This window comes from Symphalangus syndactylus, chromosome 12, assembly GCF_028878055.3.
Source record: "Symphalangus syndactylus isolate Jambi chromosome 12, NHGRI_mSymSyn1-v2.1_pri, whole genome shotgun sequence".
Lineage (NCBI taxonomy): Eukaryota > Metazoa > Chordata > Mammalia > Primates > Hylobatidae > Symphalangus > Symphalangus syndactylus.
The window spans coordinates 77795362-77821900 of NC_072441.2; the positions used below are offsets into that span (position 1 = coordinate 77795362).

At 44.1% G+C, this 26539-nt stretch overlaps 1 protein-coding gene across 1 annotated transcript; it reads right to left on the reverse strand.

Annotated features, from left to right (window-relative positions):
* Positions 1 to 7785: 7785 nt before the first annotated feature.
* On the reverse strand, positions 7786 to 14314 carry LOC134734863 (uncharacterized). Its single transcript, XM_063628224.1, has 4 exons — positions 14271 to 14314; positions 9482 to 9611; positions 8511 to 8611; positions 7786 to 8251 (listed from the first exon to the last, which is right to left on the reverse strand). The coding sequence occupies exons 1-4, from the start codon at positions 14312 to 14314 to the stop codon at positions 7786 to 7788; spliced, it is 741 nt and encodes a 246-aa protein (XP_063484294.1).
* Between the last annotated feature and the right edge of the window lie 12225 nt (positions 14315 to 26539).

The following is a 26539-nucleotide window of genomic DNA, read 5'->3' on the forward strand; positions in this document are numbered from 1 at the left end:
GTGTTTCTAAACGTGGTTGTTTCTTCACAGTGAGCTGAATTTTGAAGCTTGATTTCCCATAATTCAGGAGCTTTTCAGATGACCAAGGCCTGCGATGTGTTTTGGGTCACAGTGTGGTGCTTATGAAGTTGTGTATCGCTGTCTCAGTGGTTCCCACTGTTTCTAACCACCAGGTGGCCACAGAGTGCACGTGCTACGGGGGACCCGTCCCACATATACCCTCCCAGAAGAGCAGGAAAGGGGATTGATAAAAGTGTTCTTCTGATGGGGAGTGCCCTATGAGGCCACCTTCACATGGTGAGTAATGACCCCGACACCACTGCAACATCCCCGATCACTTGGAGCACCTGAATGGATCAGCGGGAGCAGATCACTTCTTTTCTTCAGGGCAAGGGAACACACCTCCGTGTACTTTCCAGTTAAGAACAGGAACTAGTCACAAATGAAAAGCTAAGTCCGAATGTTCAAAACAACATGCTACATAAAAGGAAACCACCAGTGCATACCTGCCAATACCTTGACCCAGATCTTCCTGCTGAGGAACAGAAGCAGAAAAGGCAGAAGCTCTCTGGAGAGCTCTTTGCCTGTGACCCAAACCTTCTGTCCTGACACAGAGGTGGAAAAGGCAGTTATTTCCCCCGAAACTCAAATCTCTTACTCACAGGGTAAACACAGAAAACCTCCGTTCTAGAAAGGGAGAGCTGGAAAAGACACTCCAGCAAACTCCAGGCCTTCAACCAACGAGTGGGAAGGTCCAGATTTCAGGAGGATTCCCCACTTACTAATGCCCAACTGTTTCTCTCAGAGTCAGAACTCAGATCTTCTGAGGGCTTCAGATCTGGCCAGGCACCCAGTCCAGGAGGAATGTGGTGTGATCTGAGAGACGAAAATACATACACCCTTATAGACTAAGACAGACTGTAAGGTTAAAGAAACAAAAGTTAGCTACAGGTCAAGGATTCAGGGCTCATCTGGCATGGCAACTTCCTGAATTCCTACGGCTACAGGAAAAATCACACTCTTGCTAAACTCCTTAACAATAGAACTAGGAAGCAAATCGTCAAAATCTTCCCAGCCCTTCTCAACTGGATTTACAACCCAGATCACTAGACCTCTGATGGGACAGAAGAGTGGCCTTCCATTCTCTCCTGATAAGCAACTGCAGATATCAAGCCAGTTTCAGCCATGTTACAGGGACTGCACACAAACCAACTTGGTGTCCAGTAGTTCACCTTTTGACATAAAAAGCCAATTTCCACATTATTTTAATGCTAAAATCCCTTCCCAATGTGAAGATGGGGTGCATGTTACATATATGTTTACCCGTTGCACATGAGCTCAATATCCCTCAGAAATGGACTTTCCCCAAACCTGCTGAATATGTGTAACTCCATTGTGTGATACACACCCTGTGAGGCACAAAAACCAACCTGCCCTCTCTCTCTCTCTCTGAAGAGAAAGCACCTCTTCAAAGACACACACCGGAGACTGTCTCTTCCTGGACTGCAAACTGATCTCACCAATCAAATTCTTACTACTATGTAGCCACCCTGGAGGCCTTTGAGAGGACAGTCAGATGGTCAGAGATGAGTTGCTCTGAATCCTGCTCCCAGGGCCAAAAAACGTCAACCTAGAAGGAAGGGGCTTAAGCACAAAATATGATTTAAAGAGTTTATTTGAGCCAATGTGAGGATAGTTGCCTGGAAGGCTCAGACCTAAGCAATCTTGGATATGGGTTCCATTTGGCCTTTGTTACAAGCAGGTTTGTAAAGACCAAAAAGGGAGACAGGGAATTGGCTGGTAGAAAGTTGCTTGTCAGGAACTCCCAGTGGTTTACAGAAATAACATTGATTAGGGATAAGCTATACATTGTTCAGCTACAGGGAGTGAGAAATGGTGTCCAGTGCACATGATTAGGTTACTTTATAGCTAACTGTGGCAATAGCAAGCAGTTTCAGTGGCTGAATACACAGCTCAAAAGTAGGGAAGTGGCCAGTGGCAGTGGCCCATCCTGTAATTCCAACACTTTGGCAGGCCGAGGTGGGCAGATCACCTGAGGTTAGGAGTTTGAGACCAGCCTGGCCAACATGATGAAACCCCGTCTCTACTAAATATACAAAAAAAAAAAAAAAAAAGAAAAAAATAGGCAGGCATGGTGGTTCATGCCTTTAGTCCCAGCAACTCAGGAGGCTGCGTCAGGAGAATTGCTTGAACCCAACTGGAGGAAGTTGCAGTGGGCCAAAATCCTGCCACTGCACTCCAGCATGGGCAACAGAGTGAGACTCCATCTCAATACAATAAAAAAATTCTTTTAAAACTTAAAAAAAATTAGAAAGCAGGAAGTAGGATGTGGTTGCTGTCTCATTTTAATGCCCAGCTCTGGACATGCTAAGTTGAAAGCACTCATTTTCCTCACATGAAAAAGTTCTTTTCTTTTCTTTTTCCTTTTCTTTTTTTTTTTTTTTTTTTTTGGAGACACACTCTCACTTACTGTGCCACCCATGCTAAAGTGAAGTAAGTGGCATGATCTCTGTTCACTGCAACCTCCACCTCCTGGGATCAAGTGATTCTCGTGCCTCAGCTTCCCAAGTAGCTGGGATTAGAGGTGCCAGCCACCATGCCTAGCTAATTTTTGTATTTTAGTAGAGACAGGGTTTCACCATGTTGGCCAGCCTGGTCTCGAACTCCTGACCTCAGATGATCCACCCGCCTCAGCCTCCCAAAGTGCTAGGATTACAGGTGTGAGCCACCATGCCCAGCCAAGACCATTAATTTAATCTACAGCTATATCTATTATTTTTTCATGTTACAAATTCAGCAAGAAAAGTTTTCCCTAATGAAACATCACATTTAAAGCATAAGTAGTTAAAAAAAAAAAAAAAAAAAGTAAGAGACAGGGTGTTGCTGTCATCCAGGCGAGAGTGCACTGGTGCAACCACAGCTGACCAACCTGGAACTTCTGGGCTCAGGCAGTCCTCCCAGCTCAAGCTGAATTTTAACTTTTTAGACATGGCATCTTGCCCTGTTGCCCAGGCTGGTCTCCAACTCCTTGCCTAAAGCAATCCTTCCACCTCAGCCTCCTGATTTGCTGGGATTACAGGTGTGAGTCAACCAGCCTGGCATTGCAAAAAAAAAAAAAAAAAAGTCAAGAAATTATTCTTAATTTTATTTTATTTTATTTTGAGTTGAGGTCTTGCTGTGTCACCCAGGCTGGAGTGCGGTGGTACAATGATAGTTCACTGCAGCCTGGATCTCCTGGGCTCAAGTGATCCTCCTGCCTCAGCCTCCCAAGCAGCTGGGACTACAGACGTGAGCCATTGTGCTGGCTAGTTTTTTTTTTTTTTTAATCAGCTCGTTTTTTAAAATTTGTAGAGACAGAGGTCTCACCATGTTGCCCAGGCTGGTATCGAACTCCTGGCTTCAATCCTTCTTCCCTCCTCAGCTGCCTAAAGTGCTAAGAATACAGGTGTGAGCACCACACCCTGCTTAATTTTCATATTTTAATTTTATATACGTAATTATTACTGTCCTTAAGATAATTGGGGCAGTAATCTCTTTAAAGTTTTAGAGACTTAATTTATCTGTTCACTCCACTGGAAGAGTATGCCAATTGGTTTCATAAGAAAATTTATTTATAAATCAGAAAAATTCTTTCCACCAAACTAGGGGGCATTCGAAAGCAAATAATTGCCTTAAGTAACATCATTTAAGGTGAAAACAGATGCAATGGTATCTATTAACAATGCTTCTCAGTGTGGGAAACAAACTGAAAAAATGAACATCATTAGATCCTTGGAAAACCCTCACTGCTGAAAATCTGAGTGATTCTGTGATACTCTTTTGAGTCTTGCAGGACATTCTCTTTCCGGAGCATATAAAAGTGAGTAAATCATTTCTTTTCATCCATTTTCATTAAGAGCTGAACTTCCTTGATGTTCTGGAGATTATTAAATTTGATTTGTGGCCAGGTGCAGTGGCTTATGCATGTAATCCTGGCATTTTGGGAGGCCAAGGTAGGCAGATCACTTGAGTTCAGGAGTTTGAGACCAGCCTGGCCAACATGGCGAAAACCCATCTCTACTAAAAATACAAAAATTAGCCAGGCATGGTGTCACATGTCTGTAATCCCAGCTACTCAGGAGGCTGATGCACAAGAGTCACTTGAACCCGGGAGGCCAAGGCTGCAGTGAACCAAGATCGTGCCACTGCACTCCAGCCTTTGTGACAGAGCGCGACTCTGTCTGAAGCAAAAAAAAGTTTTGATTCATATAGTTGTGAGAAGTGCTTATATTGCTGACTTCATTGCTTATTTGTGATCATATAAATCTTTTTTCTTCTTTCTGTAGTGTGATTTAAACTTAATCCTTAAAGGACATGTATTTCAGCTGGTTAGAGTTTTTTAGCTAGTAGAAGCCTGAGTATATGAATCAAAGAAAACTGCTCCTTACATGCCACAGACTTAGTTTTCTTTCCGTACTAAGATTTCCTTTAGGTATAGTAATTTGTTAAAGCCAAGAGCTCCTATGGAATGAAGTTAGGTGGCATTGAGTAGTAAGATCATCCTTATAATAGAGATGCCACTCTTGCAGATATTGACAGCTATTGGGCCCAAAAAATTGTAACCAAACATCAGAAAGACAAGATATGAGCAACTTCTGATTGCTGCAGTCTCAAATATCAAGAAATATCATTATCCTCAGGACAATGAATAGACAATCAAAAAAGACTCACAGACTAGATTAGCTGTCATGTATCATCAAACAGGGACTGGATCCTTGTCAAACACCACCCAACAGAGACTGTCGCCAGAAATTCACTTCCTAACATCAAAACCAGAAACCCACACTGATGCCACTGATGGCAGAAAACAATGATGCAAAAATGAGAGAGAGAGAAAGAGAGAGAGGGAGATAGAGGAAGGATTTGTCCAATTACCATGCTTAGTATATAAAAACAAAAGAGATCAATTTTTGCTCATGAACACAGAAGAACTGAGGGAACAAGAGCCAATAGCTCTAAGGATCCAGGTCTGTACCAGGGGCCTGCAGGATTCTGTTGGCTCCAATGATGGGTCTCAGATGGGCTAATTTTTACGGACATAGCCTCTGAAAAAAATCAGTCAAGAAATAATATACAGACATTTATCTGCATGCTCATTCTCCATTAATATAGATGCGAAACTGGCATTAGATGGTTTTCATCAAATAAAAGTAAAATCAAGATTTATAAAGAAAAGAGGAAAGATGAGGAGAACAAAATGTCTGGCACCATTGTGATTTTGCTCCCTTTGGATAAGCGACTTGGCAGAAGGCTGTCAAAGAGGTCACTGTGACCTGTCTTCTGTGGACCAATGTGACTTGGTCACCACAGGAAACAATTATGGCTGGGTACAGTGGCTCATGCCTATAATACCAACACTTTGGGAGGCTGAGGTGGGCGGATCACAAGTTGGAGAGCAGCCTGGGCAACATGATGAAACTCTGTCTGTACAAAAAATACAAAATTTAGCCGGGCATGGTGGGGCATGCTAGTAGACCCAGCTACTCAGGAGGCTGAGGTGGGAGGATCACCTGAGCCAGGGGAGGTTGAGGCTGCAGTGAGCCATGATTACCACTGCACTCCAGCCTTGGTGACAGAGTAAGATCATGTCTCAAAATAAATTAAATTTGAAATAGAAACAGGGCCAGGCACAGTGGCTCACGCATATAGCCCCAGTACTCTGGGAGGCCAAGATGGGAGTATCACTTGAGCTCAGGAGTTCGAGACCAGCCTGGGCAACATAGTGAGACCTCATCCCTAAAAACTACATACATATATATTAATAAATATGTATAATAAAATATAATATATAATCAAATATATACAGATTATACATAATATATAATTGTATATATTTATTTTCATATAATTATAAAAATATGTATATATTTTATTTTATATATATAATAAAATAAAAAAGAAACAATTACAGATGTTGGAGGACTTTAAAATATCTCAGCCAGGTACAGTGGTTCAGGCTGGTAATCCCAGCACTTTGGGAGACTGAGGCAGGAGGATCACTCGAGCCCAGGAGGCTGAGGCTACAGTGAACTATGATCATGCCACTGCACTGCAACCTGGGCAACAGAAAAAGACCCTATCTCAAAAAATAAAATAGAATGTCTGAGAAGTTTAGCTGTCCATCCTATGCAACTGAATATCTGTGTGTAATGTCCACCATGTCCTGCTGTTGTACCTCCCCCTTACTTAAGCCAGGAAGGCACTTGTCCCCTTATTAGAGTATCATTGGCACATGGCCAGGCATGGTGGCTCATGACTGTAATACCAGCATGTTGGGAGGCTGGTCAGGAGTTTGAGACCAGCCTGGCCAACATGATGAAACCTTGTCTCTACTAAAAATACAAAAATTAGCCGGGTGTGATGGTACAGGCTTGTAAGCTGAGATCACTCCAATGCACTCCAGCCTGGGCGACAGAGCAAGACTGTGTCTCAAAAAAAAAAAAAAAAAAGAAAGAAAGAAAAGGAAAGAAAATAATATTATGGGCACAAGTATAGAAAGTTTGTTAAGCCAGGTGCGGTGGTTCACACCTGAAATCCCAGCACTTTGGGAAGCCGAAGCAGGCGAATCTCCTGAGCCCAGAAGTTGGGGTTCCTGGGGCCAACCTGGGCAACATTGCAAGACCCTAACTCTAAAAAAAAAAAAAAAAAGAAGTAGGATTTGATGGTGCACATCTGTAGTTCCAGCTATTCTGGAGGATCACTAGAGCCGGGGTGGCAGGGATGGGCGGTGAGTTTGCAGTGAGCTGAGATCATGCCACTGCACTCCATCCTGGGTGACAGAGTGACACATAGTCTCAGAAAAAAAGGGAGGGGGAGAGAAAATTTGTTGTGTCGGCAAGTAAATGAAGAAAGGGACATTATTAGAGTTGAGAAATAAATTGGAATATGATTTGGTACCTTTCCCACAGAAGATAAGTTTGCTAAATGTGCTGAAATTAGAAGCATTATATAAGGCCCAGTGCAGTGGCTCATGCCTGTAATCCTAGCACTTTGGGAGACCTCGGAGGTGCCTGAGCCCAGGAGTTTGGGGACCAGCCTGGGCAACATAATGAAACCCTTTCTCTACAAAAATACAAAAGTTAGCTAGGCCTTTCGGATGCGACAACTGATTGTGCCACAGAGACACAACCCTAGTGGCTTAGGACTCTGGGAAGATATAATCTCCCCTGTTTATCTAGTGATCGATAATGCATGAACGCTTTAAAAGCTGGAGCAGGCGGCTGGGCGCGGTGGCTCACACCTGTAATCCCAGCACTTTGGGAGGCTGAGGCGGGCGGATCACGAGGTCAGCTGATCCAGACCATCCTGGCCAACAAGGTGAAACCTCCCTCTCTACTAAAATACAAAACATTAGCCAGGCAGGGTGGCGCGAGCCTGTAGTCCCAGCTACTCGGGAGGCTGAGGCAGGGGAATAGCTTGAACCCGGGAGGCGGAGGTTGCAGTGAGCCGAGATCGCCCCACTGCACTCCAGCCTGGCGACAGAGCAAAACTCTGTCTCAGAAATAAATAAATAAATAAATAAATAAATAAATAAATAAATAAATAATCTGGAGCAGGCTTGGAGCAGCAGCCGCCCCTCAGTGTGTTCTAGCCACCAACCTTTAAATTAACAGCCGAACGCGCTAACCGATTGTGCCACAGAGACACGTAGTGTACCTTCTTCTGGGCGCTATAGGAAGGGTGCACTCACCAAACACTCCCCAACCCTCCCCAACCCTCCCATCCTCAGAGCCCACCAGACAGTAGGACTGTGCAAGGCCTTGGAAAACCGGAGAGATTACAGCGGTGAATCGTGTTGGTCTCGTTGGAGACCCGCAGGTTGGGAGATTCTGGAACCAGGACGACCTTGCCCCTAGCCTGCTTTAGAAGCCCCCGGAAACGCCCCGGCCCCGACCCGGACCTGAGCCGCCTGGGGGCCCAAGGGAAGCTGAACGCCCAGTGGGCTCCCGGGATGGCTCTTCCCTTTCTTTGCGCAGCCTTCACCCAGTGAGGGAGCCTGTGCCCACCCTGCCCCGTCACTTTCGAGGCCACTGCGGAACTTCCGCTGCCATCTTCCGATCCTGTGTCCCTCACCCGGGCTCCACCAGAACAGGGATTGTGGTGAGGGTCGCTCGTGGGTCCCCTCGCGGGGAGCAGGGTCTGGCACTCACCAGGGCGCACAACTAGGACTTGTTGAATTAATCCATCGCCCCTTTAGCTTTTAGTCCTTTGAAGAGCCCTGAAAATGGAAATCATGAGATATTTTTCCACGGGGAAGTTTTGTTTTGCTTTTGAAATAGGGTCTCGCTTGGTCGCCCAGGCTGGAGTGCAGTGGTGAAAACACGGCTCACTGCAGCCTCGACCTCCCGGGGCCATCGTCGCCTTTAGCTTTTAGTCGCTTGAACAACCCCAAGAATAGAAATCATGAGATTTTTCCATGGGGAAGTTCTTTTTTCAAAGCGTTTATTCACGTTGATTTCTCGGCATACCCCAGGGCGGGCAACGGGCAGGGCCTCCAGTGCACCTTCTGCGCGGTGGAGCCGCGGGGGCTCAGCTGGGCGGTGGTCGGGTCCTGAGGCAGAAGGGCAGGAGCGGGGGAAGGGAAAAGCAAAAGCAGGGAAAGAAGCCGGGGAGCGGTGGACCAGACATCTAGACCTCCTGAAAGTCTCTTGCAGAGGCACAGGCTGGATCTTCTGGGGGTGAGAATTGTTTTTTGTTGTTGTTGTTGAAGCAGAATGGGGAGGAACTGAGGGGAAAATTGAGAGAGAACATGGAATAGCTCCAAACGCGAGGACCTATAACTCCCCAGGAATAACATCTTCCAGAAGAACGAGACAGAAAACTAGGTATCTGGGAACCCTGAAATCCCTGGAGGAGTAGCATCATCATGACCTTCTGTGTTCCTTTTGGCAAAGGACTTGCTTCCTTTGTTTGTACAAGTGTTTGTGTTTGTTAAATAAATAAAACCCTTTTCATATATCTTTGAAAGTACATTGGCTCTATTATTTTATGATTACAAATAATGCTGCAGTCATCATTCTTGTACACTTCTCATTGGCCACTGGTGTGTTTCTATAGGGTAGAGGCCTGGAGAGCAGTTGCTCCAGCATAGTGTTTACATGGTTTTTATATCATTCCATTTTCTTTCCTTTCTTGGCTTATTATCTATAACTCTTTCTTTTGTCTGGTCCACCGCTCCCTAGCTTCTTTCCCTGCTTTTGCTTTTTCAGTGATGGCTTTCGGGTTTCCAGAATACATCTTTATCAGTGCCATCTAGTGACATTCTACCTCCCCTTCTGGCCATTATGCTAGTGTTGTCATGTAATTTGATTTTAGACATGTTATAAACCCCACAATCCATTATTATTTCTTTTGTTTAATCGGTCAAATTATTTTAAAAGATTTATATAATAAGAACATATATATTTAACTATGTACATACCGATTTCCAGTAGTCTCCATTTCTTTGTGTAGATCCAGATTTCTGTCTGGTATCCTTATCCTTAGGCCTGGAGGACTCCTTTTGCATTTCTTGCAGTGTGGGTTGCTGAATTCTTTCATTTTTTATATATCTTTAAGTGTCCTCATTTCAGTCACGTTCTGGAAAGATTTTTCATTTTGACATAGAATTCTAGGAAAACTTTATTTCTTTCAGTACTTTAGGATGTTGCCACTTTGTTTTTGTAAAACTGGCATAAAGTGGGCTTCCTGTACTTGTTATACAATTTTTGGAATGTGTATTTAAATTAAAAACATTAAAATGGCTGGACGAGGTGGTTCATGCCTGTAGTCCCAGCACTTTGGGAGGCGGACACAGGAAGATCACTTGAGTCCCAGAGTTGGAGACCAGTGTGGGCAAGATAGCAAGACCCTGTCTCCCATATACACACACACACACACACACACACACACACACATTGTGAATGTCCTAGATTCATCTTAAGTTCCACCAACAGTGCACTTAAAGTAAAATGTGCCCAACCTGAGGATCAAACCTACCTGCTGATGTGCAATTTGTGTTTGTGAGACATTCTCAACAGCATTTGCTTTCCCTAGCATAGTGGTTTTCGTGTTTTCCTCACACCTGAATGTCTTAAGTGCAAAACCTGTCAGAAATCATTTCCTTTGCCAAAAGATTCTAAAATATTTTTTGTTTTTTGAGATCAGCTCACTGCAACTTCCACTTCCCGTGTTCACAGGATTCTCCTGCCTCAGCCTCGCGAGTAGCTGGGACTACAGGCCAGTGCCAACACACCTGGCTAATTTTTGTATTTTTAGTAGAGACAGAGTTTCACCATGTTGGCCAGGCTGGTCTCGAACTCCTGACCTCAAGTAATCCGCCCGCCTTTGCCTCCCAAAGCATTGGGATTACAGGTATAAGCCACCCCGCCTGGCCTAAAATACTCTTACTTCAAGTAAAAGTACATTAAAAACAAACTTCTCAGTTGCATCCCTGGAATCCATAGAAAGCCTGGGAGAAACAATCAAGTGCTACAGGATCAAGCACTAAACAGGAGAGGACAAAGCGTGGCTTCCTCACTAGGAGTCAGGGCAAAGTTATCTGCTTTGGTCTCCAATGGAGACCAGAACTCGGTGCCTTCAGATGGGAAATCTCCTAGGATTTCTTTCTTTCCCTTTGATCTACTCCCAACTCTCCCTTTCTGTTTCTTCAAGACCTTTTTGGGATCCCTAATGTGCAAAACCTAAGGGGCTGGTTCCCTTCTCTACCCTCCCTGCCTGGATTTCTTCAGCGCCCAAGCTTACCCAGAATGTTACCACCTACAGGAGACAGCAAGAGGACCAAGGAGGGTGGAGGGTGCAATGGGAACCACACAGTCACCATGTACCTGTGCCTCATGGGCTCCTAGCAAATAGAATAAATGCCCCCTGAAGCTTCTCTGCAGGTCACAAGGAAAGGGTGGCTGCCGACTCGGCAGGAGAAGCGTCAAGAAGTGTCAGGAGGATCTGACCCTACCCCTGGGCCTTGAAGACAGGCCTGGCTAGGCTGATTTTGATGGGTAGGCCCAAAGAAAAAGTGCAAGGTTGGCCCAAACCCTGACCCCAAGGTTAAGGCTTTCAAATGTCTGATCATTTTAGTGTCAGTCAGTAGAATCCATCCTGCCCTTATCAGGAGACTCCTTTGCCAACATTCAGAGATCTGGGATTCCTGCTGCTTGCTGCACAGAAAGCCAATCACTGAGATGATTATTGCAAAGAAAGGGGCTTTAATAGGGTGCTGTAGTGGGGGAAATGAGAACTCAGTCTCAAATCCATCTCCCTGACCAATCAAAACTAGAGGTTTAGATGGCAGGGAAGAAACATAACAATGTGTAAGAAAACAGGAACTAGGGAGGAACAAGGAAGCAATCATGATGAATGAGGGGTCCCAGCATCTCATTGTCTGGATGAATTTCAGTCCCTTGATAGCTTTTTTGAGAGGCCTGAAGGTCGTTTCCTGAGGAAGGAACTCAGATAAAACAAATATTAAGTTTCAAGCTGTAAGACCAGGAGGGTCCATTTCTAGGTTTATCCAAAAAAGCTACATAGGAGACTATTGGGTGGTTTTCAGACCAAGAAAGAAAAAGATTGTGCAGACCAAAGTCTGCAGTTAACCAAAGAAAAAACATAATTTTCTGATAAATAGGATGTATGGGGCCAGAGAACGACCAGCCTATAGAAGAACTGTTTTTTGTCCTGAGCATAGGAGAAGGATGAAGTTGCACCAACTAAAGTAGACTTAAGCTGCAGATGGGGAAAAATCTGGATTTTGGTTCAAAGCCCTGGGGTCTTCCTCGAAAGTGTCTTTCCTTGAAAAAGGAATCCTGTCTCGGTGTCTGCATCTCTCTGAGTCCTTTTGGAGGTTGAGGATGCTGAGGTCTTGGGGTTTGGCCCCCTTTAATCCTGAGTGCTTCCCCTCCTGTGGGGCAACCTGGCCTGGTACCCAGGCCCTAGCTCTGGTGACCATTTCCCCCAAAGGCCATTTCTAGGTCAGTTGTGAGGTACAGGCAGGACAGGGCAACTCGCTCTGAGATTTTTCACCCCGGAAGTCCTTGAGCACTGTGGTCCTGCAGAATCACTGTCTCTCTCTTTTGGAGAAAGCAGGGAGGAAATGACCTGTGTGGAGGGAAGCAAGGGCTGCACCTGCACAGGGGAGCTGAGGCGAGCAGGGCAGTTCCAGTCAATGTAAAGGACACTTGTCATCTAAGAGATTGGGCTGTTATTACTAATTTTGAATTTTGTCAATATGAACTGCAGGGAAATTTGTCTTACTTGTAGGAGCCTCACAAGACCTCTCATCTTATATTCCAAGGAGAATTGCTGTGTATTACATGAACACATAGGTGAGACTGCCATTCTGACCTGCAGGCCTGGAAGCCCTGCACAGGGGCACCAGGGCACCAGTAAAGCCCTTCCCATACAAAGAGCAAGTGTGTTATGTCTACAACCCAATGGCACCAGTTCCAAGTACAACTTCTACTTGGCTCTATGAGCTGAGTACACGTTCCCCCCAGCACAGAAATCCTACAACCTCCCATGAATGCTATGGTGAAAAGTAGGGGCTGTCCAGGTGTGATGGATCACACCTGTAATCTCAGCAGTTTAGAAGATCAGGGCAGAGAGGATCACTTGATTCCAGGAGTTGGAGACCAACCTGGGCAACATGGCGAAACTTCAACTCTTAAAAAAAACAAAACAATAACAACAACAACAAAAACAAGAACAGAAATTAGCCAGCTGTGGTGGCTCATGCCTGTGCTACTCCAGAGGCTGAGGTGGGAGGATTGCTTGAACCAAGATCCCACCCAATACAATGAGACTCCGTCTCAGGGAAAAAGACAAACAAACAAACAAAAAGAGGCTGTGTAAGAGGTCATTCTGGGGACAGCAGAAAAACACTGAGGTTTTCAAGTGGTGTTAAAAGCCAGTGGGCCCTGGGAACCATGGAGCAATCTACAAAGCAGGGAAGCCTAGATCCCTGAGCTCCACCTGCCAAGTACCACCGCAGCTAACGTGAGAGACCTCCCCACAGAGACTGAAATTTGCCTCCCGAGGAAACAAGTGACTACAGACATCTGTCCCAGGACAGTAAACAAGAAAACAAGGTCACACAAAAACAAAAACAGCTGACCACACCACACAATCACTGAGACCAAGCCTGTGACTATAGGAGAAAAAAAAAAAAATGCTGTCTATTATTCATACCATGAAAGACCAGGGGAAAGTGCAAATACAGTCCCCCACTACTGTTGCAGGAATCAGGAGACCAGAGAGACCAATGGGTGGAACAGGAGGATTTTGAGCGCACTCAGGCCCAGTGGATTAACATCCAAAGCCTGAGCCTGTAATAAAGACAGGGCTTGACTTTTTTTTTTTTTTTTTTGGCGGAGTCTCGCTCTGTCACCCAGGTTGGAGTGCAGTGGCGTGATCTCGGCTCACTGCATGCTCCACCTCCCAGGTTCACGCCATTCTCCTGCCTCAGCCTCCGGAGTAGCTGGGACTACAGGCGGCCGCCACCACACCTGGCCGCCACCACACCTGGCTAATTTTTTTGTATTTTTAGTAGAGACGGGGTTACACCATGTTAGCCAGGATGGTCTCGGTCTCCTGACCTCATGATCCGCCCACCTCGCCCTCCCAAAGTGCTGGGATTACAGGCATGAGCCACCACGCATGGCCAAGGTTTCACTTTTATACACTCTTCTGAAAGGGGGTTGGCTAGTCTGAATTGCGTCACTGGAATTTGCTGGAGCGAAACTCACTGGGCAGGCTACAGGGCTTACAGAAGCAGAAAGAAGGCAGTTAATGAAACTGACAGGTCTTGCAATGCAAGCATACCTGGTGACCTTGCAGCTGCACTGAAGGGAAATCAGGAACTTAGAAAACCAGAAATGGTAAGGGGGAAAGAGAAGGTAGTAAAGACATTTGTTGTTTTTTCCTCTTATCCTTATCCATGCTAGGGGCGGACTGTGTAGAGAGAGTCTCTGGAACTCATTCCTTGGGGCTCTGGCTTTTCAGACAGTGTTATCAAGGATCTGCTAGGGCTCTATCTATTGCTGGTCTTGGAGTAAGTCAAGTACTGTGAAGCTCAGTTATGCAGCTGAGCTTCACACATTAGGGGAAACAACAAGAGAACAGCACATCTGGAGTGCAATGGATGAGCCTCAACCTTAGGACGAGTCACTTTGGTAACCATAGGATTTCCCCTGCCAGATAAGTGGCAGTCCACATACCTCTGCCCTGCCACAGCTCCATACGCCTCACCCTTTACACGCATGGTCACTTGCCCTGAGAACCACCCCCGCCTATCCCCAACCACCCCAAGCCCTCCTAGCCCTAACACACAGCTGGGACTCTCACATCCAGCCAGCGGTCCTGGACTTGCTCCTACAGCACGGGAAATCCTCCCTGGCGAAGCAGCAGCCCTGTGCTGCCTCATCTACACAGAAATGCCCTATAGGTGATGTCACCGACAGTGCCTTTCCCAGTCCCCTTCTGTTCTTCCGCCTCACCCTCCGCCACTCAGCCCACCAACACACTGCCGGAGCAGGCGGGGGAAGTGACGTCTGCCTGTCCCTCCTTTCCCTCCCGCCTTGTCCTTTGGGGAGGTGCGCCAAGACCCCGCATCTAGTCTCTCCCAAAGAAGCAACTACTTAACCTGTGCCCTGCGAAGGACCCTTCTGGTGGCCAGCTGGAAGCCTGTGCACCCGTGTTCAAATAAAGGCTTTTAATTCGCAGACTAGAATGTTTAGGATTACAAGGAAAACTGGTTCCTTTCAAACCTGGTTATCTTTGTGAAATAGCATTCCACTTAAAACCAGAAGCCCTTCAATATCAGGGAGAAATCATATCTATGAAACTAGAGAGGCAAACCAGCCATCTTTACTGGTTTTACCAGTAGTAGTGTTATAAAGAAAGTTGTCCAATTTCATGAATCTTGTAGGTTTGGTTGTTTTTCAAATACAGTATTGTACAAAAAGGAAGCGGAATGTGGTTGCTGTCTCAACGTAATGCCTCTCTGGGACTGAGAATTTGAAAAGGCTCACACTCCTCAAAAAAGTTCTCTTCTTCACCAGGACGGACGGTGGCTCACGCCTGTAATCCCAGCACTTTGGGAGGCCAAGGTGGGTGGATCACCTGAGATCAGGAGTTCGAGACCTGCCTGACTAACATGGTGAAACCCCGTCTCTACTGCATGGGAAATATTTATGTATATGCAACAAAAGGTATTTGCCACCACACATACATCTCCCTGCTCAGCTAAATATGTCATCTAAAGTGATGTGATTATCTAGTACAACCTTAGCCAGTGAATAAATAGCTTTTTATTGAGCTGCAAAAGAGGTTGCAGTTTCACCAGCAGTGTTTTTCTTTCTTTTTCTTTCAGGGACAGTGTCTGGCTCTGTGGCTCAGGCTGGAGTGCAGTGGTGCCATCATAGCTACTGCACCCTCAAACTCCTGGGCTTAAGTGATCCTCCTGCCTCAGCTGCAGAGTCACTGGGATTACAGGCCAGAGCCACCATGCCTGATTTTCATCAGCAATGTTTCCTGAGATTACAGAAAGATTTGTAATCCTGGGAGGAAACAGTCCCTTGAAGCAAAGTGTTCTCCCCCAAAAATGCAAGGAGCTATCTTCTTGATAGCCAGGCAGATAATTCTCAGGTTTTGCCCCACAGAATCTCTATCTAAAATAGAGCAGTGGTCATGACTAGTGAAAAGTTTGAGGGAACTTGCCCAATGTTGGGTTTCTTCAGAAATATATATATATTTCTGAACAAATATATATATATTTCTGAACAAATATATATATATTTCTGAACAAATATATATATATTTCTGAACAAATATATAAATATAAATATATTTTTTATATATTTATATATAATTATATATATTAATTAAATATATAAATATAATTAAATATATAAATATAAATATATAATTATATATATTTTATAGTTATATAAATATATATTATATATCTTATATATAATATATATATTTTATAAATATATAATATATATTTATATATATGTCTCTCTGAAGAGATATATATATCCAAATATCCTAAAAGACACTGCCCTTATATAAATATATATTTATATATAAATATATATTATATATAAATATATATTTATATATAAATATATATTTATAAAAAATATATATTTATATATTTATATATAGAGAAATATATAGAAATATAAATATATAGAAATACATATATCTCTGAAGAAGATATATATATATATATCCAAATATCCTAAAAGACACTGCCCTTCATCATTCCATGCTGTTAGACATTTATAGGACCATGGATGGTGATCTCCTCCAGACAAAAATAAATGCTGGTGCAGAACAGGTAAGTGTACTATAATTTGAGTACATCAGCTTTTGGGCATTTTAAACCATGGGTCAGACATGTTGGAGCAAGGGGCCAGGTTGATAGCAAGAGGGAGTATTTTCCTTTTAATTTTCCAATAGCAAAGTGATGTTTGCCACTGTCATTTCAGAGTGATATGACAATTTGTTATTGTTGTTTGGTTTAGTGGGGGTTTTTGTTTGTTTGTTTTTGAGACAAGGTCTCACTGTCGCCCAGGCTGGAGTGTGGTGGCATGATCAGGGTTTACTTCTGCCTTGATCTCACAAATTCAAGCAAACCTCCTTACTAATCCTCCCAAGTAGCTGGGACTACAGGTGCGTGACACCACACCCTAGGGTGTGAACTGGGATTTGATGTTTTCAGTAGGCTCTCTAATGGAATAGGTTCCCTTACTATTCTGGAATACAGATTGTCACTCTTGTATGCATTATATCTCTACTACCCTGCTAATTTTGTTTTCTTTTTTTTTTTCTTTTTAAGACTGAGTCTTGCTGTGTTGCCCAGGCTCTATTGCAGTGGCAGGATCTCAGCTCACAGCAACATCCGCCTCCCGGGTTCAAGTGATTCTTTTGCTTCAGCCTCCTGAGTAGCCACCTGGCTAATTTTTGTATTTTTAGTAGAGACAGGGTTTCACCATGTTGGCAGGCCAGTCTCGAACTCCTTACCTCAAGTGATCCACCTGCCTCGGCCTCCCAAAGTGCTGGGATTACAGGCATGAGCTACCACGCCTGGCTTTCAAACCATTTTGAGTAAGCAAAGACAGATTTGTCTGGCTTCTTAGTACATTGCTGAATTAGCCTCCAATCTACATTTTTAGGAAGGACCTGGGGAATGGCAACATGGAGATATTTGGCTAAAATGTGAACCTTTCATGTTCTGCTTCAGTCTCTTTTTGAAAATCCTTCCAATTTGCCTTTTGCAACCAGTTAGTGGCCTTGCCTTCTTCACCAGCATGTAAATTAATTGATAAAGGTCAGAATATTTGGGCTCAAAGATTTTAATAGTTAAGTCAAATTTTCTGCCAAACCCTGTAGGATCTTGGAGCCCGCTTTAGAAACAGAAGAGCAAAATGTATTTAAATTTAGATCAGGGAAGTCCTTCATAATCTTAATTCATGTTTTGGTGAAGCGGTATACACAATGGTAGGCTCCCCTCTTCCTGTGGGTTTGGGTTTTACCTTGAAAGGGGCTGTCAGAATAGAAGTTTCAGGGAAGGGGCCAGAGCCCTGGGGACTTTCCTCAGGTGATGGTAATGGAAGAAGAGGCAAGGCAAGACAGGAAGGCTGAGGTAAGAAAGACTATGCAGGTGCAGGGGCAGGAGGAAAAGGAGCAGTGGGAGGCGAAAGAGACAAAGCCTCCTTAATATTTCTCAATTCAGAAAATGTCAGTTTACCTCCTTCAGCTTACTTCCTCAATGGAGGCAATTTTCTCAGTTCTTTTAGAAATTTTAGAAATTTAGAAATGTCTAGGTCTCATTGGAAGTAAGTCTCCCATTTAATTTGTCTGGTTGTAAAACCTAATTTCTCTTTTTCTTTTTTTTTTTTTTGAGACAGAGTCTCACTGTGTCACCCAGACTGGAGTGCAGTGGTGTGATCTCAGCTCACTGCACTCACCGCTTGCTGCATGACAGCCAGTAAGTCCAGGGACAAGGTGTAGGGGCAGGGAAGGTGACTTTATTCCAGAGAGCCACCAAACTGAAGAGATGGTGAACTAATATTCTAAAGAACCATCTTAAATTAATACGATTTTCAGGCTCCTTGTATGTTACAGGAAGGGAGGAAGAGGGAGGTGGTTGAGGTGAAGAGGTCTGACAATGACAGACTTATGGGCTGCAGTGAGAGCCAAAGGGGATGGTGAAAATTCTGTCTTTTGTCAGGTCACAATGCTCTTATAAATCTTCTTCTTTATCTTCTCAGGAGTCAGTTTGGGAAAGGGATTATGATTATCTGTGCTTTAAAGTTAAACTGTAAGCTAAATCCCTCCCATAGGCTTGGGAGGGGCCTATCTGCAGAAATAAGAAAAATCAGTTAGTCTGAAAGATATCACCACAGGGTAGGAAGGGTTAGGAGCAAAATGCAGTTAGTCATGCTAGGCCTCCTTTTCATTGTTATGTATTTAATTTACTTGAACACATAATTTTAATTTTTTATACTTTTTTTTTTTTTTTTTTGAGACAGAGTCTCACTCTGTTGCCCAGGCTGGAGTGCAGTGGCACGATCTTGGCTCACTGCAACTTCTGCCTCCCGGGTTCAAGCAATTCTCCTGCCTCAGCCTTCTGAGTAGCTGGGATTACAGGAGCCCACAACCATGCCCAGCTAATTTTTGTATTTTTAGTAGAGACAGGGTTTCACCATGTTGGCCAGGCTGGTCTCGAACTCCTGACCTTGGGCTCCCAAAGTGCTGGGATTACAGGCGTGAGCCACTGTGCCCAGCCTAACCAAGATTATTAAACCATTCTAATTTGTCAAAAGAGTCACACTGATTTTTAAAAAATAATGTAATGGGCTGGGTGCGGTGGCTCACTCCTGTAATCCCAGCACTTTGGGAAGCCGTAGCGGGCAGATCACGAGGTCAGGAGTTCGACCAGCCAGACCAACATGGTGAAACCCCGTGTCTACTAAAAATACAAAAATTAGCCAGGTGTGGTGGTGTGCGCCTGTAATCCCAGCTACTCAGGAGGCTGAGGCAGGAGAATCACTTGAACCCGGGAGGCAGAGGTTGCAGTGAGCTGAGATTGCACCACTGCACTTCAGCCTAGGCAACAGAGTGAGACTCCATATCAAAAAAATAAATAAATAAATAAATAAAATAATAACATAATGAATTTTTTCATGTCTTTATATATTAAATATTTACATTATTTAAATTGTTCGAAAGCATCAAAGATTCCTCTCTATCAACTTCATTTCATTTATTTTATTGTACCAAACTATCAAGACCATTAATTTAATCTACAGCTAAATCTATTATTTTTTCATGTTAGAAATTCCACAAGAAAATTTTTCCCTAATGAAACCTCACATTTCAAGCATAAGTAGGCTGGGTGAGGTGGCCTCACACCTGTAATCTCAGCACCTTGGGACGCCAAGACAGGTGCATAACTTGAGGTCAGGAGTTTGAGACCAGCCTGGAAAACATGGTGAAACCCTGTCTCTACTAAAACTATAAAAATTAGCCGGGCATGGTGGCATGCGCCTGTAATCCCAGCTACTCTGGAGGCTGAGGCAGGGAACTAGCTTCAACCTGGGAGGCGGAGCTTGCAGTGAGCTAAGATCGCACTACTGCACTCTAGCCTGGGCTACAGAGCAAGACTCTGCCTCAAAAATAAATAAATAAATAAATAAATAAATAAGCGTAAGTAGTAAAAAAGTAAAATGAAATAAAAAATAAGGCACAGTGTCTTGCTCTGTTATTCAGGCTAGAGTGCAGCGGGGCAATTATAGCAGACCAACTTGGAACTTCTGGGCTCAGGCAATCCTCCTGGTTCAGCTTGCCTTGCATTTTTTTAGAGATGGGGTCTTGCCCTGTTGCCCAGCCTGGTCTCCAACTGCTGGCCTAAAGCAATCCTTCCGCCTCAGCCTGTTGATTTGCTGGGAGTACAGGCACAAGACATGCAGCCTAGCATTGTAGTAAAACAATTTTCAACAAATTCTTAATTTTCTTTCTTTTTCTTTTTTTTTTTGAGTTGGGAGTCTTACTCTGTCACCCAGGCTGGAGGGCAGTGGTGCAATCATAGTTCACTGCAGCCTGCCTCAGTCTCCCTAGTAGCTGAGATTACAGTCATGCATCATCATGCCCGGCCAACTTTAAAAAAATTAGCTAATACTTAAAAATTTGTAGAGACAGGGGTTTCACTATGTTGCCCAGGCCGCTCTTCAACTCCTAACCTCAATTGATCCTCCCTCCTCAGCCTCCTAAAGTGCTGGGATTGCAGCTATGAGCCACCATACCTGGCTCAATTTTCTTATTTTAATTTTATGTAAGTGATTATTATTGTTCCTAAGATAATTGGGGCAGTGACTCCTTTAAAATTTTAGAGACCTAAGTTGTCTATTCACTTCACTGAAAGAGTATGCCAATTTGTTTCATGAGAAAATATCCTATATTCATAAAGCAGGAAAATTCCTTCCACCAAACTAGGGGGCATTCTAAAGAAACAAATTTTGCTAAGTAACATCACTTAAGGTGAAAACAGAGGCAATGGTATCTATTAACAATGTTTATCAGTGAAGGAAATAAACTGAAAATATTAACATCATTAGATCCTTGGAGGGCCTTCATTGCTGAAAAATCTGAGTAATATTGTGATACCCTTTTGAGTCTGGCAGGACATTCTCTTTCCAGGGCATATAACAGTGGGTGAATAATTTCTTTTCATTCATTTTCATTAAGGGCTGAACTTCCTTAATGTTCTGGAGATTATTAAATTTGATTTGTATAGTTGTGAAAAGTGCTCATATTGCTGATTCCATTGCTTATATGTGATCATATAAATCTTTTCTCTCCTTTCTGTAGTGTGGTTTAAACTTAATCCTTAAAAGACATGTATTTGAATTTTTCAGCTGGTTAAAAACCTGAATATACCAATCAAAGAAAACTGCTCCTTACATGCCACAGATTTAGTTTTCTTCCTGTACTAAGATGTCTTTTAGATATAGTAAATTTGTTAAAGCCAAGAGCTCCTATGGAACGAAGTTGGATGGGAGGGAAGACATGGAGTAGTAAGATCACTCTCGTAACAGGGATGCCACTCTTGCAGATATTGACAACTATTGGGCCCATAAAACTTTTACCAAACATTGGAAAGACAAGATATGAACAACTTATCATTGCTGCAGTCTCAAATATCAGGAAATACCATTATTCTCAGGACAATAAATAGACAATAAAAAAGACTCACAGACCAGATTAGCTATCCAAACAGGGACTGGATCCTTATCAACATGACCCAACAGAGATTGTCCCCAGAAATTCACTTCATAACATCAAAACCAAAAACCCACACTGATGGCAAAAAATAATGATGCAATAATGAGAATGAGAGAGAGAGACAGAGAGAGAGACCTGTCCTATAGCCGTACTTAGTGGGTAAAAGCCAAATAGCTCAATTTCTGCTCATGATACTTAATAGAACATAGGGAACATGAGCCAATAGCTCAGTGTGTTCAGATCTGTACCAAGTGCCTGTTGGATGCAGGATTCTACTGTCTCCAATAATATGTCTCAGATGAACTAATTTTTTTTTTTTTTTTTTTTTTTTTTTGAGACAGAGTCTCACTCTGTCGCCCAGGCTGGGGTGCAATGGCGCGATCTGGGCTCACTGCAACCTCCGCCTCCCGGGTTCACACACACCACCACGCCCAGCTACTTACTTTTTTTTTTTTTTTTTAGTAGAGACAGTTTTGCCATGTTGGTCAGGCTGATCTCAAACTCCTGACCTCAGTTGATCAGAAGTAGGTGAGGTCAGAGAACATACCCTGGGAGAGGCTGGCACAACGCCCAGAACCGCCATCACTAGGCCTGGGGTTTTCTTCTGTAGTGGAATATTAGTATTCATGTAGTGCAAGGACAAAACCAGTTAGATACTTCTGGGAGTTAAAAGGAGATGAATTGACAGTGCCATTTGAGAAGGGGTTTTAGGGAATTTGCCAGGGTACTGACGCATGTCAGGTGTAAATCGCAGGTTGAGAGAGAGCTAAGTATTTTCTGTCCATGAAGGTGACAAGCGAGGGCCTGAAGAAAGAGGGACGGGGAGGACACTGGCGCCAGAAATAGGAAAGGGCTGCTTGAGGGTGGGAAGGATGGGTCGGGGTGCTGTCTAGAAAGTTGCCTGGCAATGGATGTAGGATGTGGAAGCGAGACATCAAACAAGAAGCTGTCGCTTAAATGAAGTGTGAAGAAAGACTAGATATGTAAGCGGCAGGACATAGTAGGGAAACTGGACCCGGCTCCTCATAAAACTTCCCGCCTTACTATTTCAGGGAGGATCGCAGCGCATTTCGGCCAAGACATGTGAGACTGCCGTTCTGACCTGCGGGCCTCAATGAATTGCGTTAGGGCACCTGGGCTCCGGGAGAGCCGTTCCCCTCCACAAAGTAAGCGTGTTATGTCTACAACACAGCGGGGACACTAAGAGCCCCAAAGGCCCTGCTTTCTTCCCAAAGAACAGCGCCCGTCTGTGTAGTTGGTACCTGGCTCTATGAGGTGAGAACACATTCACCGCCAGCACAGAAATCCTACAAACTCCTGTAGGGCATGCAGTTAGAAGTAGAGGCTGTATAAAAGATGACTGGGTGCTAGGGAAAAACACGAAGATCTTTACAGATCGTGAGAACCCAAAACACTGGAGACGATGAACCAATCTCTGCAAAAAACAGCACCACCTGGAAACGGAAAAGCTGTGCGGCTTTCAAGCTGGTTACCTTGTGTCACAACAGCTGACGCTTCTTATTTTTCTTCTTCCTCCAGCACAGCCGACATATTACTTCCTATTCCCTCTCCTTCCATTGTAAGAATAACACCTGTGACGCAACCCAAGACACAACAACAAAAGGAAAAACACAACTGCTACTGGACAGGTTACTTCTTAAAGCACATGAAAAACCAGAAGAAAGCACAAACACAATCCCCACCACTACCACGAACTATGCAGTCGAGTTTTTCTGCATTTGGGGACATCGCACGGATCAACAAGCCTGCAGTACAATAGACTAAGCCTCAGATCTAGAAAAACCACCTTTCTTACCATGTAAATCTGTTCTGACAAGTAAGCATAAATGTCTCCACCGCCGCCCTGCCACAGCCTCAAACGCCTCACCCTTTACACGCACGGTCACTTGCCCCGCGCACCCCCGAGCCCTCCTAGACCTGACACACAGCTGGAACTCTCAGGTCCGACCAGCAGTCCTGAACTCGCTCCCACGGCACTGGAACTCCTTCGTGGCGAAGCAGCAGGTGGGGAAGTAGCAGCCCCTGCGCTGCCTCATCTACATAGCCTTTCCCAGTCCCCGTCTGCCTTCCTGCCGCTTAGCGGACCAACCCGCTGTTTCAGCCGGCAAGGGGAAATGAAGTCTGCTTCTCCATTTTTCCCTCCCGCCCCCGCATCTGTTCTCGCCCAAAGAAGCTTGTCGTTAGCCTGCGTTACGGAGCAAACAGGCGGCCAGATGGAGCCTGGGCACCCTTCTTCAAATAATGGCTTTTAATTCGCAGACTAGAAGGTTTAGGATTACAAAAGAAACCGATTCTCTTCACATCCTTATCCTTGGGACGTAGCATTCTGCTTGAAATTGGAAGCTGTTTAATATCAGAGAGAAACCATATTTATGAAAGTAAAGAGACTGCTCAGATGACTGCAAACCAGCCTTCCTTACTGATTTTATCACTGGTAATGTTATAAAGACAGTTGTACAGTTTCATGTATCTTGCAGTTTTTTTTTTTGATGTTGTTTTTTTTTTTCCAAATTCAGTATTGTAGAAAAATATGCTGCCCCAGAAGAGATGATTGGACACATGGTGTTGGACTTTGTCATCTCTTGCACAGCCATCTCCAGACCTTAGTGCTTACGTCATGTTAGTTTTTTATATTCTGCAAAGACAAAACCAAAATAATCCAAATTTGACACAAATACTTGGGATACATCTTATTTGAGATGTTTAACAAATGTCTGGATCATCTCTTCTTATATTGGATTATAACGCAGGAAACACTGTGAAGTAAGCAAAGTTGGAATGCCCAAGTCAAAGACCATTTGAATATTTACAAGTAGATTTGAGACAAGAATAATACAGGGTGGTCACAGGATAACAAATTCTAAGCAGCAGATTTACACGACTTGAGGCTATGGACTGATAAGACGCTGAAAAACTGGAGTGTGGACCAAGCTGGCTAAGACTGACTGGACCCAATGTGGTGCTGGATTTGACGTAGGTTTTACCTAGGCCCTCATTGTATGCTCATTAACATACTAAATCACACACCCACCAGTGCCATGACAGTTCTGAGACCAACATGTGATATAAAAATGGATGGCACCACAGTTCCGAGAAATCTCCACCTTTACCCAGGAAATTTCATGACTATTCCATTCCTTGGTTAAAGAAACCAATCAAGATGAAACCCCAGAACCCATTGTTCTGTCTCGGGTATGCCTGAACTCCCCTTTCTTGAGTGTGTACTTTTTGCTTTGCAATAAATCTCTTCTTTCACTGTTTGTTGACTCATCCTTGACTTCGTTCTTGAGATGGTGTCAAGAGCCTGGACACCACAGCTGGGGTCGAGATGCCACCAATGTCCAGGGACTTTCCCCAGGCCACCAGTATGAGATTCTATTCCATTGCTCAAATCACAAAACATCGAGTGCAGAGTTCTCCTTGGAGACCATAAAGATTCTGTGGCACTGTGGCAGTTAGGCCACTGGAAGGCATGGCAAAATATGGAAAATGAGGGATTAGGTGACAGTGACAGTGTAGTAGTAACTGCTGAATACTAAATATTTGAGCCAGGCCCCATTCCCTGGATACTGACCAGGAGACACATTGTCCAGGTAGTAGTGGAGAGATACTTTCTGGGTATCTGACCAGCCTTTATGGAAAGAATTGGCATCATCCTGCGGATGCAACTGCCTGATGGGTTCTTCCTGCCCACTGTACATACAAAATCAATTCATGGAGACCATGGCATTGAGGTAAAGAGTTTAATTGACACAGGCTAGCCACGACATGTGGGGGACAGAGTTATTACTCAAATCAATCTCACTGAAGGCTTGGAGGTAAAGGGTTTTCAAAGACAATTTGGTGGGGAGGGGGCTGGGGCTTGGGCAGTGCTGACTGTTGGGGATGAAATCACAGGGGTGTGGAAAATGGCCCTCCTGCACTGAGCCAGCTTCTGGGTGGGGGCTAAGGGACTGGTTGATTTTCGGGCCCAATGGTGCCATCCAGTAGTCAGAAATGCAAACGCCTGAAAAGACATCTCAAGAGGCCAATCTTAGGTTCTACAATAGTGATGTTCCTCACAGCAGTAATTGGGGAAGCTGCAAATCTTGTGACCTCTGGAATAATGGCTGGTAATTATTTAACGAAGCATACATCTTAGTAGAATTCAGGCCCCTTTCATCCTCCTAACTTGGTGGCCTTTCATTAGTTTTACAGGGGTAATTTAGTTTTGGGGAAGGTTATCATTTAAACCAACCTTTTTGGCTGTCCCCAGTGTTTTTGGCACCAGGGACTGGTTTCATGGAAGACAATTTTTCCATGGAAGGGGGTGTTGGATGGTTTCCAGATGAAACTGTTCCACCTCAGGTCATCAGGCATTAGTTACAGTCTCTTAAGGAGTGCGCAATCTGGATCCCTCACACGCGCAGTTCCCAATAGGGTCCGAACTCCAATGATAATCTAATGCCGATGCTGATCTGACAAGAGGCGGAGCTCAGGTGGTAATGCTCCAAAGCCTGCAACTCACCTCCTGCTGTTCAGCTGGGTTCCTAACAGGCCATGGACCAGTACCTGTCTTGTGGCCCTGGGGGTTCGGGACCCCTGATTTAAACTATAAACTCAATTTTTCCCAAAGATAGCTTGGGAGAAATTGCACAGGAATGAGCAAAGACAGCTAGCCTGTGAGGCTAGAACCAAGATGGAGTCAGCCATGTCAGATTTCTCTGATTGTCATAATTTTGCAAAGGTAGTTTCTGAGGGACTACACAGGACACTTGTTAAAAACATCAGACAGGTTTTATTGTATGTACTACAGTAGGCAAGAGAGACCAGCAGAGAACTGAGCTAAACCTCAAATGCAGCAGGAAGAGTTGAAGATTATAGACAATTGGCAAGATAAGAAAGTCAGTGGATGGAAAATTACTAAGAGGAACTTGATTAGCTATCAAAGGTGGTTGGGAGGACTCTTGCTAAACTAGACTCAACAGTATTCTTTTCTAAAACTGGACTTGACAGGCCAAGAACTAATAGAGAAAAGGGCTCAGAGGAAACTACTAAGGTTTGGTCAAAGATGGAGTCCTTGTCAACTCTACATTGAAGCTTCTGCAAATAAACGAAGACCAACCAAATGAAAAAAAGCAAAGGCTATTCATTCTGAGTTTGCTATAGCAGGGAGTCAGCCACTGTTACT